Source organism: Coregonus lavaretus (assembly GCF_964263955.1).
Source record: "Coregonus lavaretus genome assembly, chromosome: 23".
Taxonomy (NCBI): domain Eukaryota; kingdom Metazoa; phylum Chordata; class Actinopteri; order Salmoniformes; family Salmonidae; genus Coregonus; species Coregonus lavaretus.
The window spans coordinates 17601108-17626177 of NC_140010.1; the positions used below are offsets into that span (position 1 = coordinate 17601108).

Consider the following 25070-nt stretch of genomic DNA (forward strand, 5'->3'; position numbering starts at 1 on the left):
CTCTGTGGAACAGCAAAGGCAAATGGAGCCATCTGGCTATATAGAGTCTGGCTTGCAGGTACCATCCTCCTTTGTTTCAAATCACATTCATTACAGCCAAGGGAGGATGGCACATCCATTTTACAAGCCTGTGTGTGTGCCTGTTTGTGTGTGTGCCTGTGCGTGCATGCATGCTTTTATCAGGACATGAGAGGAGGTCTGTGATTTAAAGCTAACTGAGGGGCTACAGTACTATCCTCGCCAAATAATCTCAAACGCTACTCTCATTCCCAGCCATGGAGAAGAGAGCCTGGAAAGAGAGGCTGTTCAAAAACATCATCACACGTATGAAGGAAATGTTAACCTTCACTGATTTCTCAAAGACTAAATAGATCCTAAAATATAATGTGATCACATCAAAAAGCCTCCTCCCTCCTAGATTAGGTCCTCTAGCTGGTATAGTTCAATGAGTATGTTTACATGCACACTAATAATTGAATATTAAACTGATTATGGCAGTTGGCCAAGTATGGCTTTAGTCATGTAAACACCTCACTCTGCTTATCTTAATCGGCCTAAGGTCATGATCGAAGTCAGCATACGCCGATTAAAACACCTGGTTTTCTGAGCAATCTTTCGAATTATTAGGACATGTAAACAACTTAATCTGAATTCCAGCTGTGTATTTGATCTGCGCATGTGCTAGCACCAGACGAGCGAGCCTCCCTCTTATTATGCACGAGTGAACGTTTATCTTTATTGGCGATTTTCTGCATTTATCAAAGTCCCATCAGGTAGCCTGATTTCAGATGTGTCCATGTAAACAGGATTATTAAGGAAATAATTATTCTTGCAAAGCATGTAAAGGTTTTAATCTAACTATTATATTAATCTGACTAGTCACATTAGTCATATTATTGTGTGCATGTAACCATACTCAACGATATTAACAAAAAACTGTTTTAGGGCAGTCAAGAATTTGCATTCTCTTGAATTATTTCCATAACTTCATTGGTAGGTAAAGACACTTTGTCTTGTGGCTACTGTATGAACAGTCTACCTAAAGCCATTGGTTTTTAGATGTGTCCAGTTGGTAAACGGATGTTACTTCTCTCCTCCAGGCCCAAGATATCCCAGCTCCCCCAGCTCTGTCCCAGGGTCTCCAGGAGATCTGGTTCCCATCGCGGCAGACAGACAGCAGCTCTGTGGGCCAGCTCAAACGCATGAAGAGGGACTGGGTAATCCCCCCAATCAACGTCCCAGAGAACTCCAGAGGAGAGTTCCCCCAGGACCTGGTCCGGGTAAGACGCCACATACACACACACACACACACCTATCACACCAGTTATCTACAACCTGAAAGGAGATGGTGCTCTTATTTTGAGCTTCATGGTTCTATGGAGCAGCAGCAGAATTTGGACCGGTCATTTCTATTCTACCAGCATTACCACTCAATCTACCGCCATATTGACTCCACATCCTGAAAGGTCAAGTGCTGGTGCTAAAGTATCTGATTTCCCTCTCCCAGTCAGGCAGGCCGTCACTATGAATGTTCCTGCTAGTAGCTTTAGAGATGACAGTGAGAAGGACAAAAGAGTCCTCCAGTGGCCTGTTTCCCTCAGGTTTTCTGTTGAGATATTATCCTCACTTTATCATGGGCTCAAGGGGCAGGGGGTGGGTGGATGTGAATGATGGAGGACTGGCTATCCTTCTCATGTCAGTTAAGAAGTAGATCCTTTCTCAACGTAAGCTTACTGGTTCCTGACTGAGTGCTAAGTCCAGTATATACTGTCTGTATGTATTATAATTAATCCAGAAGCGTTAGGGGGAATGTTGCTGAGTTTAATGGATGACATAAGGGTGAGGCACCAGGCACCATCCAGACACACCATGGATACCCAGGCTTATGGGTAGAGATAGGCAGGCCAGTGAGGACACAGAGGCTCAAATACATCACACTCACATATAGTTTAGACGCGTTCACACACACAAGCAAGGGAGGAAAATCTGTCTATACCCCTCACCAATGGGACTCCATGCCGGGGAAACACACCCACACCGATACATATCCCCGCCATAACATTATTATTTTAAGTAGAATTCTGCACAGTATATATACCCACAATTGAGTATTGATTGTTGACCAACATACTTTCGGGTTCTGAAACAGATCCGGTCGGACAATGACAAGAACCGCTCCCTGAGGTACAGTGTGACCGGACCCGGAGCTGACCAGCCGCCCACTGGCATCTTCATCATCCACCCCATCTCTGGAGAGCTGTCCGTCATGAAACCCCTGGACAGAGAACACATTTCCAACTTCCATGTAAGTCTCATACACACACATATGGGCCTACGTGAGAGAGAGGAGATTATTAGGACCACGCATACTGACAAAGTCAAGATCAAAACATTGTTATTTTCTAGCCAAATAAACGTATGGTGGAGCAATAGTGTAGGGGGGGGGGGGTCCTATTAATCTCAAGCTTTCTTTGGCTCAGCACCACCTAAAGTGATGTGCGTTTGACTGTATTGACTTTTCTTCATGATAGAGAGAGAACCTTGGCCTTGCAACCTGTGCAGTGAATAGGAGCGGACAGTTACAGTAAAAGGTTTCTAAACAGAGTACCAAGCATTAAGCGCTCTTTATCCAGAGGTATGTGTCCTCTTTGGCTAATACATTGTCTGTACATTCCAGGAGGCTGGCTGGCATGTGCTCAAGGTCCCTTGGTAGTCCAAACACCCCTCCATAGTGGACACTAGAGGGGGGATGGGGGGCAGGGGTATTCAGGAACTGACTTATCTGTTTGAGAATTTGAAAGATTCAATGTGTGGATTTATTTGTTACAAAAGCAGGTGTTTTACATGTAATGACAACCTCCAGTGAGATCATGACGCACTCATAACTATTTAATTAAATGGCATTGGTCATTGTTTGGGAGTCGTGATATGTCTAGCATCCAATGCTATTGATTTGATTCAGGGTGAGACTTGTATTAGACAGTGGGCAGACAAAAATGGAGCAGGCATTGCTGGAAGCACTGCACTGTGAAGAAACAAACATTAACAGTATTGAAAGGCAAATTTCTGGGTTAATTTTTTTACCCTGAGATAATTGGAAATAGCCGAAGGAAGAGAGCCATTACAATGCCAAAGTTCTGCTCAGGCAAATGTGTGTTTGCTGTATGTGTATTGTTTGGTTCTTGCATGCGTGCTGATATCTCCCTGGTGTCTCCCTGTAGCTGAGAGCCCATGCTGTGGATCTGAACGGTAACCAAGTAGAGAGCCCCATCGACATTGTGATCAATGTGATTGACATGAATGACAACCGGCCAGAGTTCATCCATCAGATCTGGAACGGCACCATCCCTGAGGGCTCTAAACCAGGTAGGAGCCCAGACCAACCTCCCAGCCTTCCTCTGGCCCTCAGTGCCACTAGACTATCACTAGATAAAACAGCATTGATTAATCACAGGGGGTAATAATTTTGTTAATTTTGCTGCTGTTCGATATGGATAAGATCTCTGCCAATAGTACGTATTCTCTTGTGGAAGTGCTTTGTCAACATTTCAGACAAAGCCAAAGCTTTTATTTGGGATATGTTTTGACTGTGCTCCATATTAATCTATGGATCCTCATAAAAGGGAAGTAGTTTAATGACTGTAGGTAAATTAAATGCAGTACTGAAATAAAACAAGGTCATATTGTTTTAAAAACCCTTGTTAAATCCCCTATTTGCATCTTATGTCTGTCTTGTCATCACTCAGGGACCTTTGTTATGACGGTAACGTCTGTTGACAAAGATGACCCCAAAACAGCCAATGGGATGCTGCGCTACAAGATCGTATCCCAGAATCCTGAGAGCCCGACATCCAACATGTTCACCATCAACAATAAGACAGGAGGCATCATTACGGTCGCAGCCGGCCTGGACAGAGAGGTACGCAATACAGCAGTTTGTGAATGAGTGTGCGCGTGTCACGCCCTGGCTCTGGGGACTCTTATATGTTGAGCCAGGGTGTGGATTTTCCATGTGTTATTTTCTATGTTTTGTTCTAGTTCGTGTATTTCTATGTTGGCCAGGGTGGTTCCCAATCAGAGGCAGCTGTAGCTTGTTGTCTCTGATTGGGGACCATACTTAGGCAGCCTGTTTGGCACTGTTTATTGTGGGATCTTGTTCCGTAAGGTTTGTTTTGGTGTTACCCTAGGACTTCACGTATCGTTTGGTTTGTTGTTTTGTTCGTGTGTGTACTTCAATAAAAGTATGTACGCTCACCACGCTGCGCCTTGGTCCGCATCTTCTCATAACGATCGTGACAGCGCGTGCATATGTGTGCCTATTAAACCCCCAATACAGTAGCATTAAAGTTACAGTCCCAGTATCACAGCCATTTATCTTATTAATGAATGTGTTCTCCTCCTTTGCTGCACAGCGCTCCTCTAACATGCATTAGTCAAGATATCCTTTCCTTTGTTTACCTAAATGAGCTGTGGATTTCAGATACAGATTTGAAAACAAACAGAACAGTGTACTTTTGGGTTGTTTTTGCTGATGATAATCTTTAGTGTGTCTCAAAACTAATTAAGTTCGCTAAGCATGACTGATTACCATTTTACCAACGGAGCCCAGAAATGGACTCATCGCCCGCTTCGTACTTATTGCCTCTAACAAGGAGGCAACATGCATCATTGAGCAGATAAATGTTTATTATTCTCCCCGTTGCTATTAATGGTAACACTCTCCTATTTAATTGCATGGCGATGGTCTTGCTTATACTGGATGAAAGAAGAAGATAAAAAAAGAACTTAATATATAAGTCAAGGGGAAGAAACAAAGCCAGTTGCGCAATTCCGGCGAGGGCAATCTGACTAGCTGGCCTGCTATATCAAGTTCGCCTCCGGGGCCACTGTTATAGCTGTTATATGTTCGGCAGTTGCCACCCTGAAAGTAATTTGCCCGATTCTCATTACCTAGCAACTGGTCCGTCACTTGAGTGGCTTTTAATGTGAAGGGAGTCATTTGTTACAGCGGGATTACCCATCATGCACCATTATGCTACACAGAGTGGAAATGTGGAAGTGTTGCACTCCCACAGCAAGCAGACTTCTATAGATTATTTCTCTCTCCACAGGGAATTGATGTAGACTTGATCATTGTGAGAATAACTCCTCATTGTGGTTTGACAGATAGTAGGTTGTTAGGAGAAGAGGAATTTAACATAAAAATGAAGAGAAATTGAAAATGATCATTATTTTGGTTTATGTAAGATTCAACCTACACGTAAGGCTCAACACAAGGGTTTAGGTGTTGTTCATATATATAGTGAATTATTTTCCAACATGTTTTTCTTATTTTTCTTCTTGTAGAAAGTGCCTCAGTACACGTTGATCATCCAGGCCACAGACATGGAGGGCAACCCCATGTACGGTCTCTCCAACACCGCCACCGCCGTCATCAAAGTCACCGACATCAATGACAACCCACCAGAGTTCACTGCAGAGACGGTGAGAAAGAACACAGCTTCACATCCATGTACTACACCACGCTGTGGGCCCAGTCATAGCACTGTAAAGAACCATGCAGACACACGGTCTATATGTACTTAACCCACACATAGCACACACTCAGCCTTGCTTACAGAGCATTTCAGATGGCATAAAGATTAGCTGTTAGCCAGCCATGCATTTACTATTCTGTCCTACTCTGTCCAAATGTTGACACATGTAAGTACTGACACCCTAAGTACATCAGGCAGACAAAGAGAGGAGATGAGCGAGAGCAGAGGAGAGGAGAGCAGAGAAAGGTGCTGAATGTATTTGTGAGAGATGCATCCCCTGTGTGTAATGTAATGGTATTGTTTTTCTATCAGACCGAGATGGTGAAGATAACATGATAAGTTGCTGTGGACATTTATTTACCTGAAATGTCAGGAGTGTAGTGCTGGAGCACAGAGCCTGTGTTTTCCGCTGGCGCAGCAGTAAGTCTAACTGCTCTCTAACTTCTCTCTGTCCCATCCCCCATCTTTTATTCATGTAGTTCTTTGGAGAGGTGCCTGAGAACCGGGTAAATGTCATCGTGGCCAACCTGACGGTGACAGACAAAGACCAGCCCAACACACCAGCCTGGAACGCCGTCTACAAGATCACCGGGGGCGACCCCACCGGCAGGTTCTCCGTGCCAACCGACCCCACCACTAACGAGGGCCTGGTAACCGTTGTCAAGGTGAGACTGGCTGCTGCACCCTCGGACTCAATACCCCCCCCAGGAGCTACTTATCATGAATATGACAGCTCTTAAAGATAAAATTAATAGTTTATAATGCCTTCTATGTTTGTAAGCTATAGGAGTTATCTATAGCAGAGAAAGCAAACGTGCATGTCAACTGTTTTATTTAACTCTCTGTCTGTGTGTGTGTGTGTGTGTTTGTTTGTAGCAATTGAAGACTGATTGGTCAACAGTTGTAGAACTAACTACAGTAGCTCCTAGCTGACTTCTCCTGGGCTCTTTGTCTTATGGCATTAGAAAAATAAGAATAATATTTTATTGATAAGAAAAACAGAATAAATACTTTATACAGTGAGGGAAAAAAGTATCTGATCCCCTGCTGATTTTGTACGTTTGCCCACTGACAAAGACATGATCAGTCTATAATTTTAATGGTAGGTTTATTTGAACAGTGAGAGACAGAATAACAACAAAAAAATCAAGAAAAATGCATGTCAAAAATGTTATAAATTGATTTGCATTTTAATGAGGGAAATAAGTATTTCACCCCTCTGCAAAACATGACTTAGTACTTGGTGGCAAAACCCTTGTTGGCAATCACAGAGGTCAGACGTTTCTTATAGTTAGCCACCAGGTTTGCACACAACTCAAGAGGGATTTTGTCCCGCTCCTCTTTGCAGATCTTCTCCAAGTCATTAAGGTTTCGAGGCTGACGTTTGGCAACTCGAACCTTCAGCTCCCAACCCCATGCTGGAATACCCATCCATGACCCATTTTCAATGCCCTGGCTGAAGGAAGGAGGTTCTCACCCAAGATTTGATCGTCCCTTTGATGCGGTGAAGTTGTCCTGTCCCCTTAGCAGAAAAACACCCCAAAAGCATAATGTTTCCACCTCCATGTTTGACGGTGGGGATGGTGTTCTTGGGGTCATAGGCAGCATTCCTCCTCCTCCAAACACGGCGAGTTGAGTTCTCCTCTGAATCATTCAGATGTTCATTGGCAAATTTCAGACGGGCCTGTATATGTGCTTTCTTGAGCAGGGGGACCTTGCGGGCGCTGCAGGATTTCAGTCGTTCACGGCGTGGTGTGTTACCAATTGTTTTCTTGGTGACTATGGTCCCAGCTGCCTTGAGATCATTGACAAGATCCTCCTGTGTAGTTCTGGGCTGATTCCTCTCCGTTCTCATGATCATTGCAACTCCACGAGGTGAGATCTTGCATGGAGCCCCAGGCCGAGGGAGATTCTTCCATTTGCGAATAATCGCACCAACTGTTGTCACCTTCTCACCAAGCTGCTTGGCGAAAGTCTTGTAACCCATTCCAGCCTTGTGTAGGTCTACAATCTTGTCCCTGACATCCTTGGAGAGCTCTTTGGTCTTGGCTATGGTGGAGAGTTTGGAATCTGATTGATTGATTGCTTCTGTGGACAGGTGTCTTTTATACAGGTAACAAGCTGAGATTAGGAGCACTCCCTTTAAGAGTGTGCTCCTAATCTCAGCTCGTTACCTGTTTAAAAGACACCTGGGAGCCAGAAATATTTCTGATTGAGAGGGGGTCAAATACTTATTTCCCCCATTAAAATGCAAATCTATTTATAACATTTTTGATATGCGTTTTTATGGATTATTTTGTTGTTATTCTGTCTCTCACTGTTCAAATAAACATCCCATTAAAATGATAGACTGATCATTTCTTTGTCAGTGGGCAAACGTACAAAATCAGCAGGGGATCAAATACTTTTCTCCCTCACTGTACATCCATTCTTTTACACTCAATGGAACATGCTTACATACTGTTGGTTTCCTCCCTACAGCCAATCGACTATGAGATCAGCAGGACATACGTTTTGACGGTGGTAGCAGTGAACGAGGTGTCCCTCGCCCGGGGCATCCACTCCCCTCGCCAGTCCACCGCCACGGTCTCCATCAGGGTCATCGATGTCAACGAGAGCCCCTACTTTGAACCCAACCCCAAACTCATCAAACTGGAGGAGGGGATGCAACCAGAATCAGCACTGACCACCTTCACAGCACAGGACCCTGATAGATTCATGCAGCAGACCATTAGGTAATAATGGCACTAAATAGCTGTATTCATGCAGAATTGTCCATACAGTTTGCTCAAAGCACTGACTGGCATTACGTCAATGAAAACACTCCCTTTTATTGAACATTCAACACTTTCAACCTTAAATGTACACGTCTGCATGAGAGAAAAACGAACATGTAAAGTTGTCTTGTATCTTCTTATAAGCTTTCCTCGTCCTCTGTAAATGTACACACTGAAGAAGGCTGTAAAGCTGAAATGTCTGTGCAGTGAAAATACCAAAAAAAATGGAATAAGGAAGTAAGCTTTATGCAACATCTTTTTGAGTGCGGACACTTTACACATTTTTGTTTGTCTGAAATACGCACCAACCAAGCTTATGGGAGAGTGCAGTGGTTCTCTTTTGACTCGTCCTTTGTATTCTCAGATACACCAGGCTCTCAGACCCAGCCAACTGGCTGAGAATCGACCCTAACACCGGGCGCATCACAACTATCGCCGTCCTGGACCGTGAGTCGCCCTACGTGAAGGACAACATGTACAGCGCCACCTTCCTTGCCTCTGACAGCGGTACGTAGCCTAGCCACCAGGCTCTAATATCTGCTTCCCACAAGTAGCCTAGAATATTGTTTTTAGCAGGCAAAAATTCCTGTTGAAGGAAATGTTTCCGAGCCAGCCCAGACTTAACAGCCACACTGTGGATGTGTTCACCTCTCTCCTCTCTCCTTCCCTGACTGGATTTACCTCTGTTCAGGTTTAGCCTGTTCCACGGAGCACATCACAGGCCAATAGGCTTAAAAACTCACCCAATATAGAGGTTTCTCAGCATTAATAGGTTAGAATTGGATGACTAGCTCCTTTGAGCGTGGCCTGAATGGCAAAAAAGCCTCTTAGCCCCATGAATACATAAAGGAGTTGAGGCTCTGGGGCTAAGGCAGCGACAGTGGGCTCTTCTCTGTCTGTCTGCTTTAGTATTCTCACCCCGTGGCCTCCCCCTTCGTCAGGAAGACACATTCTCTTCAGATCACACACACACCCAGACCCTCTGCCCTCCCCCCACCACCGTCCCCGTCCCCCCTGTCTGGAGGGTCCTGTCTCTGCAGGGTGACTGTTGCTGCTCCTCTATGCCTTAGTTTAGCACCAAGCACCAGGCTCAGGATAAGGACTTTATGCATTACCACAGCGCAGTGAGACATCATGCATTAAAATGAGGCAGATCACTTCATTATATATTTCCCCTTATCGTTATGTGGATTTGTTAAAATCAATATTTTTATTAATGTACGTGTGTGTGTGTGTGTGTGTGCGTGTGTCCCTGTCTGTCTGTGTGTGTTGTCCCGTCCAGGCGTCCCCCCGGCGAGCGGTACAGGCACCCTGCAGATCTTCCTGCTGGACATCAATGACAACGCGCCCCACGTCTACCCCCAAGAGACTGAGGTGTGTGAGAAACCTGAGCCCAACGGCATCAACATCACAGCGCTGGACGGAGACCTCAACCCCAACGCCGGACCCTTCGCATTCGAGCTGGCCAACAGGCCCTCAGACGTAAGGAGAAACTGGACCATCACACGGCTCAGTGGTAAGACACAAGAACAACAAAATCAGGGCTAATCAATATACCTGGGCCTGTGGGTCGGCAGTACTTCTGGTTTTCATTCTTCCCATGTAATCAGTGACCGATTTAGACCTGGGTCACCAGGAGCCATTCTGGCCAATAACTGACATTCATCAATCAACTGCCAGTGAGAATGGAGAACCACCAGTACTGTGTGGCCCTGGTCATTTGGATGGTGATAATAACACTGTAGGGTTTGGGACTGTATGTGCTTGGCACTAGCTTAGAGGCAGTACAGTATAGGCTTCATGTCCATGGGGTGACGTGGTTTCTGGCTTTCGATAGGACAAGGTGCAGTGACCTATAACAATAGACAATGCTCTCAGTTCCTCACATGGCCTTAATGAAGACAATGTACTATAAAATAGATTAATAGCAGGCCTTCGCTTCATCAAGCAGCTCACTAATTGATTATGCTAATTATGCCAACACAAAAAAGGAGGAATTACTCATTTGTTGTGCGTTGCTAGTGCTTAGATGTTGTGAATGTAAACCACAGTGAATAAATATCTTAACAGTATAACAACCAAATGGATTATAGGAACTGGGGAGGTTTAGCCTAAGCGGCATTATCAAAAGGTCTTCAGTGGGTTTATAAAATATAAATATAAATCCTGACCATATTTTGGATTAGATATGCTGACAACTTCCAGGTATAGTAATTTATGCTGTTCTGTTCAGCTTTTTCCCAGTAGTAATAAGTTGGTTATCTAATTTGTACACTCAATACAAATGGCAAGTTCAGAGATGGGCTTATCTGTTTAGAAAAAGTTGCACTTGGATTTTTTATGTAGAGATTAAGGTTAGTGTTGTTTTGTGTTATTGAGTGATTAGTAATTGAGTTAAATGTTTATATTTCTCTCTCTTTCCCTTCCTTTACGTCTCCCTCCCTCTCTCATTCCCTCTCCCCCTCCCTCCCCCACTCCCTCCCACCCCCAGGTGACTTTGCCCAGTTGAGCCTGAAGATTGGCTTCCTGGAAAGCGGCATCTACGAGATCCCCATCATAATCACTGACTCTGGCAACCTGCCCATGTCCAACACCTCCTACCTGCGGGTCAAGGTGTGTCAGTGTGACCACAATGGGGACTGCACCGACCAGCAGCACATTGTCGCTGCAGGGCTGGGCACGGGCGCCATCATCGCCATCCTGCTCTGCATCATCATCCTGCTCAGTGAGTGTCCCACTGCCGTTCTGCCTCAGCGCACGTATGCACACAAATACACACACACACACCAGACACCAGTGTCCCCATCACCCCGCCCACCACACACATAAAAAACAAGATAAATGCCATCCCTTGCCATCCCCAAACACTGCTGCAGGGATTATGAAGGGAGCTAAATGTCATGCCCAAGAGATACCAGTAGATTATTTCAGGATTACCCAAAAGATAGATAGACCTGATCAGTCTCGTGGCAAGTTCTAAATTCTGGATTGAATTACATGTGTATGCAAAATATCTTATGTTTTGTAATATGGGATAATTTGCTCTCTTTTTATTTCTCTCTCACTCACTCTCTTTCTCTCTCTCTCTCTCTCTCTCTCTCTCTCGCTCTCGCTCTCTCTTTCTCTCGCTCTCTTTATCTCTCTCTCTCTCGCTTTCTCTTTCTCTTTCTCTCGCTCTCTTTATCTCTCTCTCCCTCCCTGCCTCCCTTTCCCTTCCTCCTCTGTAGTTCTTGTGTTGTTGTTTGTTGTATGGATGAAGCGTCGTGATAAGGAGCGTCAGGCCAAGCAGCTGCTTATTGACCCGGAGGACGATGTCAGAGACAACATCCTGAAGTATGACGAGGAGGGAGGAGGAGAAGAGGACCAGGTAGAGTAACACACACACACACAGACACACACACTCCCATATAATAACACAAGCACGCATGCGCACACACACACATGAACGCAGGCATGCACACACACACACACACATATATACAAACATACACTCACGCACACACGCAGGCGCACACACACACACTCACTCACACATTCACACACACACAAACAGAAAAACACACATATACACACACACACACAAGACATCAGATGTTTTGCAATACTAACCCACACTTGTTGTAATAAACTCCAGTTAACACAAGGGAATGATTTAGTAAATGTCTGGTAATATCATTCACAAATGGAGTGTGTTCTTGCCATGGGCCCATTTTGTGATGGACTCCTCACACTGGGCCAGGTAGTGTAGACTGGAGATGAGTGTTCAGGGCGGGTTATTGCAGGGATAATGTAATTGGGAGACAGACATCTGCTGCTGTGTTATAATGAAGCTCCATCTACATATCTACCATTGATTGGGCAGGAGGGAGCGTGCACACACACAGGCACACACACACACACACACACACACACACACACACACACAGGCAAACACACACACACAGCCACATAGGCACACACACACACACACATAGGCACACACACACACACATACACACACAGGAACACATACACACACAGGCACACATACACACACAGGCACACACACACACACGAACAGGCACACACACACACACACAGGCACACACACACACACACAGGCACACACACACATAGGCACACACACACACACACACACACAGGCCCACACACGAACAGGCACACACACACATACAGGCACACGTACACAGAGGCACACACGCATAAGGATGTGCACACACACACAAACAGTAATGTCTGAAGACACTGTGATATAACCCTCCTCAAAGAACGTAGACGCAGGAAGGGTAACATATTTAATATTTATCGAAAGAAAACAAGCTTCCATTTTGAGCTAGGTGGAGGAGGAGGGCTGGACATCAGAAGGAAATGGTCTTGTCTATGGAATCTGGAAGTCAGTCCGTCTGGGTTGTATTGTGGGTAAAAAATGAACCGGACTGCCCCAGTGATGTGGACTATATAATGCCTCACCTCTGTTCTCCCTATCTCTCCCGCTGGCGAGGAAATTGAAGTGTCAGACCAGTGGCCGCTCGGCGCACTTGAAGTATTTTATTTTAGTTGCTGACTGCCATTGCCTGGGTTTTTATTAGTCCAGGTGGCACTCATTCTACCACGTGGTGAAGTGGAGAATAATGTGGTGCACAAAGAATATCAAATTCCAGAAACTTCTGTGGAAGTTAAAGTTTTGTAAGTTGATAGATAAACTCAATCGTGATGAGTGTTCATTTAGCCCTGCCTGCACATAAATGCAGTTTCAAACTGAAGTACTTTTTTGGGGAACACTTTATTTGGATAGTCCCAAGTAGATGGTTTGTAGATGCGGAGTAACTTTGTATATGTTGAATAACTGTCAACAACATTTAAACTAATTATCCACTAACCCTAACCCTTAACCCTTAACCCTTATCCTAACCCTGAACTTAACCCTTACCCTAGCCCTAACCTTACCCTAACCCTTATTCTAAAGCTAACCCTAACCTTAGCAAGCATTTGCTTATCAACAGGTCGTTTGTTGATAGTATGACAATCTTTAGATCATCTACATGGGACTATCCAAATAAAGTGTGACCTGTTGATCGCTGTCAAGTTTTTCAAAGGACCACAGTAGAAAGCTGCATATGATATAGTCTTCCAAATACATATGGAAATTGATATTTTCGAGGCCACACAAACAAAATAGTTTGAAGATGCGTCCTTTCATTATCTGGAATAACAGTTATTAAATTACCACCGGACTATTTTGTCTTGACAGAACAAACCTGTTTATGCAGCCACAGCAGGTGTCCTAATTAATAATTCAATTGTCAAAAGACAAAAAAGGGTGGAAAACAATAACCTCTTAAATACTCTTAGAGGAAGGATGCAGAGTCAGTCAATAGGTGCAGCTCAGGGCCATCGTCAGCCATACCTTCGCTTTAAGCAGAATATTAAATAGATATTTTAAGTGAAAATATGGCCTCCCCTTACATGATGAGTTTGTTTATCCGATGTTGTTGTGGTTGTTAACTTTCCAGCTCCACCCATTTTAAGATCAAGTGGAGGCCAGTGTCCAACATTGGAATGTCCAGCCACAGTGTTTGTGATTCAATGTGTTGTCCGGGCGTGGCAGGGGAAACAATATGTCCGTGGGTTGGTGCTTAGTTGTGTGATGTGTGAAGAATGGTTACCTTGAGGGCATAGCGTGTTATCATTATCCAGTTGTGGCTCTGTGTCTGTAATTTGATGGTGCAGTTTTCTGTCACTAAGCCCTGACCTCTGGGATGACCCTGTAGTGTAGAAGGTAATGGAAGGGTCACAGGGAGATGGGCTGGGAGGAGGACGGCGGCAAGAGGGGACGCACACATGGTGTTCTGCTCTAGGATGTGTAACGGCCATTGTCCCCTTCCAGCCAATGCGAGGGGAAATGGTTATTCGCCATGGAATTGTTGTTTTACACGCACTGTCAATCTGTGTGTTTGGATGTTTATATTAAGATAAACATGATACATGTGTTTATATTAAAATAAACATGATACATGTGTTTATATGAACAACATTTTGTGTGTCTTTGTTTGTGTCTATTCATATATAGTTTTGTCAGAAAATATTCATACCTCTTCACTTCTTCCACATTTTGTTGTGTTACATTAAATAAATAAAAATGCTCACCCATATACACACTATACCCCATAATGACAAAGTTAAAACATGTTTTTAGGAATAATTGAAAATGTATTGAAAATGAAATACAGAAATATCTCATTTACATAAGTATTCACACCCATGAGTCAATACTTTGTAGAAGCACTTTTGGCAGAGAGTCTTTCTAAGTCTCTAAGAGCTTTCCAAAAAGGAAAGGAATGGGGGGATTTGCCCATTATTATTTTCAAAATTGGTTGTTGATCATCGCTAGACAACCATTTTCAGATCTTACCATAGATTTTAAAGTAGATTCAAGTCAAAACTGTAACTCGGCCACTCAGGAACATTCACTGTCTTCTTGGTAAGCAACTCCAGTATAGATTTGCCCTTGTATTTTAGGTTATTGTCCTGCTGAAAGCTGAATTAGTCTCGCAGTGTCTGGTGGAAAGCAGACTGAACCAGGTTTTCCTCTAGGATTTTGCCTGTGCTTAGCTCCATTCCGCTTCTTTTTTTATCCTGAAAAGCTCCCCAGTCCTTAACAATTACAAGCATACCCATAACATGATGCAGCCACCACTATGCTTGAAAATATGGAGAGTGGTACTCGGTAATGTGTTGTATTGGATTTGCCTGCCCCAAACATAACACTTTGTATTCAGGACAAAAAGTGAATTGCTTTGGAGTATTGCTTTAGTGCCTTCTTGCAAACAGGATGCATGTTTTGGAATATATTTATTCTGTACAGGCTTCCTTATTTTCCCTCTGTCAATTAGGTTAGTATTGTGGAATAACTACAATGTTGTTGATCCATCCTCGGTTTTCTCCTATCACAGCCATTAAACTCTGTAACCGTTTTAGTCACCATTGGCCTCATGGTGAAATCCCTGAGCGGATTCCTTTCTCTCCGGCAACTGAGTTAGGAAGGACGCCTGTATCTTTGTAGTGACTGGGTGTATTGATACACCATCCAAAGTGTAATTAATAACTTTAATAACTTGTATTTTTTACCCATCTACCAATAGGTGTCCTTCTTTGCGAGGCATTGGAAAACCTTTCTGGTCTTTGTGGTTGAATCTGTGTTTGACATTCACTGCTCGACTGAGGGACCTTACAGATAATTGTATGTGTGGGGTACATAGATGAGGTAGTCATTCAAAAATCATGTTAAACACTATTATTTCACGCAGAGTGAGTCTATGCATCTTGTTATGTGACTTGTTAAGCAAATGTTTACTCCTGAATTTATTTAGGTTTGCCATAACATAAGGGTTGAATACTTTTTTCAGCTTTTCATTTTTAATTAATTTTTAATTTGACATTAGGTGGTATTGTGTGTAGGCCAGTAAAAAAATAAATAATCTAAATGTAATCCATTTTAAATTCAGGCTGTAACACAACAACATTTTGAAAATGTCAAGGGGTGTGAATACTTTCTGAAGGCACTGTATGTGTTTATATGGTCCATCTTTAATCATGCAAATGTTTGGGAGGATTTGCATGTGTGTGCGTTCATGCATGTGTTTGTCTGTGCGTGTGTGTGTGTGTGTGTGTGTAAATATGCATAGTTATATGTGCAAGTGAGCAGGGACAATTTTGAAGGGGGATATTAGAGATGGATGGATTACTGAAGATCTGCTGAGGGACAATCCATCATACACGCTTATTAAACACACAGCTATTCTCCCATGGCATTCTCTCCATCATATCTTCTCTGATAGCATATCAGTCCAGCTCCTCACTGCTGTCTTCTCATCCACATCACAACTCTCTCTCTCTCTCTCTCTCTCTTTCTCTCTCTCGACACTGCACAAACCAAACAAGCCAGTCAGGTTGCCTTGGCAATGTTAATAGGATAATTAATGGCTTATGCATATCCGCTATTCCATGCCTGGGGCCTGATTAGAGCAGAACAGTTTCCTGCGCACGCTTCCAGAAGAACACCTCTCTATTGCAACTGTCTTGTCGACTGATGCTCTGTTTCTTAGCCTTAACCCTGACGCTGGATCTGGTTAAAAGCAGCTAACTGTCTAAGTGGTGTTTACAAACAGTCTAAAGTCCACCCATTGATAGGTTTCTTAGCTCTAATGATACAAGGTAGCAACAGTATCAACAATGCACCGTTATGTAGACCATGTGTTTGATGTATTTGATACCATTCCACTGATTCCGGTCCAGCCATTACCATGAGCCCGTCCTCCCCAATTAAGGTGCCACCAACCTCCTGTGTTGTGTATGGATCTGAGTCTGGGTCCGGTTGGGGGGTTCTGCCCATGCCAAGCTCCTCTCCCCAGCTCTGTGAGGATATCCACTTGTCTCTGGCTCCTTGCTGAATCCCATCTGTCTCTCCTCTCCCCCTCCCTTCCAGGATTACGACCTGAGCCAGCTCCAGCAGCCCGACACGATAGAGCCTGATGCCATCAAGCCCGTGGGGATCCGGCGTATGGACGAGAGGCCGCTGCACCCCGAGCCCCAGTACCCCATAAGGTCAGCAGCCCCACACCCAGGGGACATCGGAGACTTCATCAACGAGGTAAACAAACAAACATCTAGAGTAATGCAACAGGGAGAGGAAATCGCCTCCCTCTCAAAGTCCATTGTCAATGGCAAGATCAGGAGGATTCAGATAATTATTTAATTCAATTGTCATGCAAATATTCTAAAATCTGCATAAAAACAACTTACATTTTCCCACCAGAGATGTGTTTCCATCAGATTGACTTGTTGCAGATAAAAGGCTGTGCGTGATGATGTAGTGCACATAAAAATACCTTTTGCGGTTAAATTCCCAATGTACCGAATAAAAAATACAAGTTAAATGGGTTTCCATCGCATTTTCAACTCTATTGATGGTTTTCTCACAAGAAATGTTGCATTATAAAGTGTGTCCACTCTGGTATTGGCACATGCGCTCTAGCCAACAGCGCAGATAGAGTGCAGATAGAGTCCACATATAGCCTACATGATGAGATTATTATTATGGACAAAAGAGCAAGATTATTTGTATTTGTCAAACGTCAACCAAGCATCAATTATCAGGTCACCAGAATAAGACCCTCAATATTTATTGGAAAGGAGCATCAAGCTCATAAATAATAATAATAATATGCCATTTAGCAGACGCTTTTATCCAAAGCGACTTACAGTCATGCGTGCATACATTTTTGTGTATGGGTGGTCCCGGGGATCGAACCCACTACCCTGGCGTTACAAGCGCCGTGCTCTACCAGCTGAGCTACAGAGGACCACATCACCTTGCACTTTCACCACCCTGTGAAGTTCATCATACTTTATTTAATCTGTAGCCTAATAAACTGCATGCTTTCCCGACAAGTCGTAGTTGGAGGACCACAAAACATCTCATCATGTGACTCCAAATGTTCTTTGATATGATGGTTATTATATCGATATTTGCGCAGAAAAGTGTTTCCACTGACATTTCTCACATTAATTAATTTGACTGACATAAAAAGATCCCACCTTGTCTAGCGTTGTTTTGTCGAAATTATTTGGAAAGTTTACCAAAAATTGTTTCTGTTTCCATCAGGCCTGTCATGACATTTTTTATCCGTCATGTACTTTACTTACATAAAAAGGTTGGATGGAAACCTGGTTATTGAGATACTCACTTTTTTTGTTCTCTGATAAAACTTCACTATTTATAATGTGTCCAATTTAAATGAGCTAAATCCACACATGTAATTATAATATTATGAGGATACAAAGAGAGTTCACGTTTATCTTAGCCGTGCAGCATGGGATGGAGTTATAGCTTTAGACGTCACTCTGTAGATATCTAGTGGGATGAGAAAGAGAGAAGCACATTGGCTTTCCATAGAGGCACCCTGTTCTGTTCAACATGGCCTCGCTTGCCTCAGGCCACCATTGAGTCCAGCGAGGGAATTTATAATGAAAAAGACAGTCATATATTCTTCACCAGCTCCAACAGACAATACTTTCACAGTATTACAAAGGGAGTTCTCTCCCTCTCCCAGTTTTTGGCCTATTCCCATGTTTTTAGATTAGAACGTGCCCTTTCAGCTCAGCTTCCCCTACTCACGCTATATCTCTCCCATTCCCCCTCCTTCGCTCTCTCACTCTCTCAGAAAAGTCCTGAATACACGTAATGCTCATGTCAGCTCAATTTATATAGAGTGAGTTTGAGTGTTTTGTCCAGTGTGTAAAAAAAAGTTGCGAAACTGAGCAACTTCTTGGAGCAGAGAAAAGTCTGCTGTTTTATGTGTTCTTTGTGGGCCGGAGTATCCTGACCCAGACATCCACATTACAGGCAGTACATGTCAGCCTGTTTCCCATAACACACAAACACACAAACACACACACAGGCGGTCATGGTAGATTCTATACACTACACCCTGCTGGCAGCTAGTTTATGCCTTGTTGTCATTGGGGTTGGAATCTGACCTGGCTGCCCAGGGATAGGGGGTGGAGGGGGGTGAGGGTGGGGTGATGGGTCTGGGCTCAAAGTCTGGAGTGTGCACACAACCCCATGCCTACAGAGCCTTTGGCAGTTAATTCAAAAAGGGGGAGTTCAAATTGAAGCATAGGTCTCAAATCCTCCCAAGAATTTAGCCTCTGGGAGTGGACAACAATAGTTTATTATTCAGCTTTGAGTCTGTTCCCGCTCAGGGAGGTAATGTCTGGGAAATCAGCCTCACCGGACATCACCTTTTGTTGGCCACAGATGCTGGATGAAAAGTTCACACACAGTTTTAGATTAAAGATTTGGATAGTGTTATTGGGAGGAACATTTTTCAATTCAACATTTCAACTGGTGAAATGAACAGAGAAACTTGCTACTGCAAATCTCTGAATAGGATGTTTATTCAATTCAATCAGAGACCTGTATTGTGACCAGTGGAACAGCGGGGGAAGTCAGGGTAGATAAAGAAGGACAGGACAGCACAATGTTTTCTTAAGATGGACCATTGTCTCTCTCACACAGTGGATGATTCAATCTTAGTGGAATTAGGAGGATGAAGCTCTGTGATTGGCTTACTTTGTCACACTGCCAGTAGGGTGGTGGTAATGCCGGATGGGGCTCTATCCACCGGACCAGTGATCGCTGTAATTGTAATGAACGATCCCTCTGTCATATTTCCCACCAAATTATCAGCGCTACAGCCCTGAGCAAACATTTAGCGAAGGCTAACAAGTGGAAAATAATCACTACGCGTCGAGGCACTTTGTTTCAATCTATTCTTTTTTCGAGAGAGAGACCGAGACAGAGAGAGAGACAGAGAGAGAGACAGAGAGAGAGACAGAGAGAGAGACAGAGAGAGAGACAGAGAAAGAGAGAGAAAGAGAGAGAAAGAGAAAGAGAGAGAGAGAGACAGAGAAAGAGAGAGAAAGTGGTAGCAGTGTTGTAATAACAAAGTGGAAGAGCTCCAATACATCTCTGACATGTTTCCAATGAGCCTAATGTCTCGGTTGTGTCTCTGTGTTGTGCTCGGTTTCTTTTAATTTAGTTATTATTTGTTAGATTTCCTCAGTGGCAGTCATAAGAGATTGGATTCGGGCCTGGGCCCAATTCGGTTCATGGCCAGAGCACATCTCCAATGCTAGATAAGCAATCTATCCAGGAATGGGCTTGGAAAACAATATCAACCCATAAGGACATCTCACGCAGCTATGAGAGTTTCTGGGAATGTTAACCCCCCCCCCATTCCCACCCTACCCTCTGGAACACACGCACTGGAACAAATACATACATGCACTCGCACACACACATACACACACACACACACGCTGCTCTGCACTTCTTCACCATTCCCCAGTGCTCATTCATAGTTTTGGAACACATTAAATGAAGTGGGTATGTAGTACTACATCATGGTCCAGAATGTGGTGGCGATAGCTGGCATATTGTCAGTGCCACTACAGTGATCTCCTCCTGTCAGCGCTCCAAGCCCCTCAGGCAGCACCCGTGGAGATGGGAGTAAAGGAGGGTTGAGGATGGAGGGCTAGCTCATCAGTGGCAGCCTTCCAGTGAGCTGAGGCATTTGGTCATGCTCAATCTCAGCATTTGATCAAGTTCTGGATAATCCTGAATGCCAGAAACATCAGGGAGAATCACAGCCAAAATGCTGTGCTGCAGACAGACAGTTAGAGCCGGACCTGATTTTCTGATCATGCAGAAGGGAGGAAAACATGAAAGAAATGTGTCTAAAATTAGCCTGTTTAGGTGGAAGTGGGGGATAAGAATGGCATCTTGTAGCTGTAGTCAGACAGGGTCTGGGTCTGTCGTGGTGGACTGGCAGGCCTTAATCTCCTCACTCCTCTAACCGTGTTATTTTATTTCATCCTGTCTGTCCAGGGACTTAAGGCGGCAGACAACGACCCCACAGCCCCGCCCTACGACTCCCTGCTGGTGTTCGACTACGAGGGCAGTGGTTCCACAGCCGGCTCCCTAAGCTCCCTCAACTCCTCCAGCAGTGGAGGGGACCAGGACTACGATTACCTCAACGACTGGGGCCCTCGCTTCAGAAAACTGGCAGACATGTACGGAGGGAGCGACGACTAGGAGACAAGGCCTACAAAAAACAAGATGACAAAGAATGGTGAACCCAGGAAAATAGAAAATATATTTTGTTTTCCTCTCGATGGACGTGGACAGCTTCTGATTACCGATATTCCCCTGAAAGAGTGGTGACAGGAACAATGACAGAAAAGTACAAAAAATTACAGCATAATTTCAAAATATTTTCCAAAAACAACCAACCTATGCTTATTGTTGTAGTCTACGCATACATATGCTTGTTGAAGGCTTAAGTGTGGTCCAGTTTTGGAGAAGGGGAGGGAACATTGGAGAACTGTCACTGTTTGGATCGTTGATATTGAGAGCGCTCAGTTACACTTGAATTTCACAGTACAGAAGCACTGGGATATAATGTGCCTTTTTGTACATTTTTTGGGATCTGAATGATTAGTTTTATGTTCAAGGCTTTAATGGTACTGACTTTTGGAGTGCTTTCAAAACATAAAGTATGTTAAACTATGGTATGCTTCTACATGCTTTTTTTGGTTACACAATACTGCTGTTTGTTGAACAATGATTATTTAAGTGAATTACCAAGAGCAAGAGATGATGAAGGATCCTTTGTTAACTTGGATGGGGAGAAACAATTGAGAACAGCACTGTACAGTATGCTAGAATTTTTGACTTTTTTCACTAAAACATTTAACTTATGCAGCTGGTTGCAAATAAAGGGAGTCATAAATGATACTTTTGTAGCGGAATACATTTTTTTCCTTTTTTTCTGAAGTGGTGTAGTATTTTACAAAAACAGCAACTGTTTATTTTATTCTAATCCATGTACACTTCATTTGCCTTGGTCATCATCTGGTACCTTCAACTTTTTCTTCACTGTAAAGAAAATGTTTGTACATAATGTTTCTTTTTTTTTTTGATGTAGTCTATGAAGCAGTGCAAAAAGTTCTGAACTTGTAAATGTATAATTTGGACTACAAATTAAAGTTTTTGCATGTTTTTATCTTTTCACGACAACAAAAATAATGAAAAAATGTTATTTACAAAATGTATTTACAAAGCAGATAAATTTCAACCGGCTGACATTACATGTGTAGAAGTTAGGTTAAGAGAGTCTTTTGTATAAAATAAAGAAAAACATCTGAACAAAACAAATGAAAAAATAGCTATCTTGTCAGCACAACTGTTTGAATTTGTACCAAAAAAAAAGGGTGTGAGTGGGGTGTTGTGGCACCCACCGTTGGCACTAATTACTGAATCAGCTTTAAGACTGGGAAAGGTTTTTGTCTGAAGCTTTGTGGATAATCGTATGTACTGGAATACAAATGATACATCTCTGACCCCAACCATCTGAATAAAATGCTAATTTTGGAGCTGACGATTGTCTCTTTATTTATTTGTTTATTCCTCAAACTCAGCATTGTTTCTTATGAATAAAAAGTAGCTATTGACCAACATTTTTTGATTGTACCTTTTTCTACCAAGAGGAGGAATACGTATTCAACACTTAATTTCATATCAGTTTGTTGTCAAATCAAATCACATTTTATTTGTCACATACACGTGTTTAGCAGATGTTATAGCGGGTGTAGCGAAATGCTTGTGCTTCTAGCTCTGACAGTGCAGTAATATCTAACAAGTAATATCTAACAATTTCACAACATATACCCAATACACACAAAACTAGTAAGGAATGGAATTTAAGAATATATACATATATGGACAAGCAATGACAGAGCGGCATGGACTAAGATACAGTAGAATATTATAGAATAGAATGCAGTATATACATATGAGATGAGTAGTGCAAGATATGTAAACATTATTAAAGTGACTAGTGTTCCATTTCTTAAAGTGGCCAGTGATTTCAATAGGCAGCAGCAGCCTCTAATGTGCTAGTGATGGCTATTTAACAGTCTGATGGCCTTGAGATAGAAGCTGTTGTTCATTCTCTCGGTCCCAGCTTTGATGCACCTGTACTGACCTCGCCTTCTGGATGATAGAGGGGTGAACAGGCAGTGGCTTGGGTGGTTGATGTCCTTGATGATCTTTTTGGCCTTCCTGTGACATCGGGTGCTGTATGTGTCTTGGAGGGCGGATAGTTTGCCCCCGGTAATGTGTTCGGCGGACCGCACCACCCTCTGGAGAGCCCTGCGGTTGTGGGCGGTGCAGTTGCCGTACCAGGCGGTGATACCAGCCCGACAGGATGCTCTCAATTGTGCATCTGTAAAAGTTTGTGAGGGTTTTAGGTGTTAAGCCAAATTTCTTCAGCCTCCTGTAAATGTTTGTTTACAGTAAATACGAATAGTGACTTGAGTTTTCTGGTCAATATCCAGAGGGCATAAAACAGATATTTAGTATATCTCTTCTTATGTCCTCCTCACCAAATCAAGGTCAAAAGGTCATCAAGGCCATATCAATCAGCTACAGCCAGCTGTTATCTGCCTGGTTCTGGAGTGTATAACAGTCCAGAGAGGAGCTAGCTGACCTAGTGAGAGGTAGGACACTCAGCCCATCATGGCTCTGCCCTCAGGGGATGTGCATGTATACTGGTCACCAGGGACCTGTGGGAAGTAGGTGTGAGAATAAAAAAATGTGTGAGAGGAGGAGAGATGGAGGGGTGTCACACTAACTACTGCTCCAGCTATCATGCACATAACATATCAGGATGCTGCTGTCACAAACACGTCAGTCACAGTGGCGGCCGCTGATTGGCTGAATAACCGGGTCGCGAGGTGGTTGGAGTTGTCAACAAAACAGCATGTTTTTTTGCATGCTATTTCACTTTTGCATGTCAAAAGCCGAATGACCACTGTTGCACATGTTGCCACTGTTTTGAACAGATTAGATTATACTATTTAGAATGAGCAGCCAGCTCACGAATGAACGAGTGCACCAGGGAGAATGCAACAAGCAGCATGAAGATACAATAAGTTAAAATACATTATCTACCTGGGGATAGCTACCTAACATAATGTCACAAAGCATGATATGCGCTAGCCAGTTAACTTTCATTCTGAAATAACTTCATATTTCTGAGTTAGATATTAGCATAGAAAGACTTGGTATTGGTATGGGAGCTAAATAGCTAGTAAGCTATCAGCTAGCTATAGCTAGCTAGCTGCTTATGAAAGGTAGATAACTGGTTAATTTGACCCAAGGAATCTATCAAACTATTTCTCAAACTTACTGTAGCTGGCTAATGATTTTGATCATGCTTTGTGCCCCACTGGGAACTGTAGTTCGGGGAGACGGTTATGTTAATCTCAACTGGGAATTGTAGTTCAGAGAGACGGTTGTGCTCAGCCCGACTGGGAATTGTAGTTCAGGGAGCCGGTTGTGCTCAGCCCCACTGGGAATTATAGTCCAGGGAGCCAGTTGTGCTCAGCCAAACAGGTGGACTGGACACGCATCATGAGTTCAGCCTAATTAGACAGTAGTTGGCTGGGAAGTCCTTCCACGGAATACAATGAAATAAAAATATAATTGTTGGGTGGGGTGATGGGTCTGGGCTCAAAGTCTGGAGTGTGCACACAACCCCATGCCTACAGAGCCTTTGGCAGTTAATTCAAAAAGGGGGAGTTCAAATTGAAGCATAGGTCTCAAATCCTCCCAAGAATTTAGCCTCTGGGAGTGGACAACAATAGTCTATTATTCAGCTTTGAGTCTGTTCCCGCTCAGGGACGGTTGAGGTAATTATTCCTTGTTTTGTAACTGGTAACTGCTCTGTGTTTGCTTATTGCAAGTCTTATATCAGATATATTAATTATTACAACTTTATAGTTCCTCCTCATTAGGAAACAAAACATTAGGAACACCTTCCTAATATTGAGTTGCACCCCCTTTTGCCCTCAGAACAGCCTCAATTCGTCTGGGCATGGACTCTAAAAGGTGTTGAAAGCATTCCACAGGGATGCAAGCCCATGTTGACTCCAATGCTTCCCACAATTGTGTCAAGTTGGCTGGATGTCCTTTGGATGGTGGACCATTGTTGATACACATAGGAAACTTTTGAGAGTGAAAAACCCAGCAGTGTTGCTCTTCTTGACACATTCAAACGGGTGCGCCTGGCACCTACTACCATACCTTGTTCAAAGGCACTTAAATTTGTTTGTCTTGCCCATTCATCCT

The 25070-nt window shown here is 43.4% G+C and overlaps 1 protein-coding gene across 1 annotated transcript in view; it reads left to right on the forward strand.

Annotated features, from left to right (window-relative positions):
* The window catches only part of LOC311099123 (cadherin-2-like), a 99774-nt gene extending 77457 nt beyond the window's left edge, over nucleotides 1-22317 (forward strand). Inside the window, exons 4-16 of the mRNA XM_084139775.1 lie at nucleotides 1101-1280; nucleotides 2150-2305; nucleotides 3222-3366; nucleotides 3747-3919; nucleotides 5347-5484; nucleotides 6017-6202; nucleotides 8019-8272; nucleotides 8679-8821; nucleotides 9597-9830; nucleotides 10806-11039; nucleotides 11542-11681; nucleotides 16800-16964; nucleotides 20766-22317. Of these exons, the coding sequence (XP_083995901.1) occupies nucleotides 1101-1280; nucleotides 2150-2305; nucleotides 3222-3366; nucleotides 3747-3919; nucleotides 5347-5484; nucleotides 6017-6202; nucleotides 8019-8272; nucleotides 8679-8821; nucleotides 9597-9830; nucleotides 10806-11039; nucleotides 11542-11681; nucleotides 16800-16964; nucleotides 20766-20972 (2355 nt within the window). The 3' untranslated portion in view covers nucleotides 20973-22317. The remainder of the gene's footprint in view (nucleotides 1-1100; nucleotides 1281-2149; nucleotides 2306-3221; nucleotides 3367-3746; nucleotides 3920-5346; nucleotides 5485-6016; nucleotides 6203-8018; nucleotides 8273-8678; nucleotides 8822-9596; nucleotides 9831-10805; nucleotides 11040-11541; nucleotides 11682-16799; nucleotides 16965-20765) is intronic.
* The last annotated feature ends 2753 nt before the right edge of the window (nucleotides 22318-25070 follow it).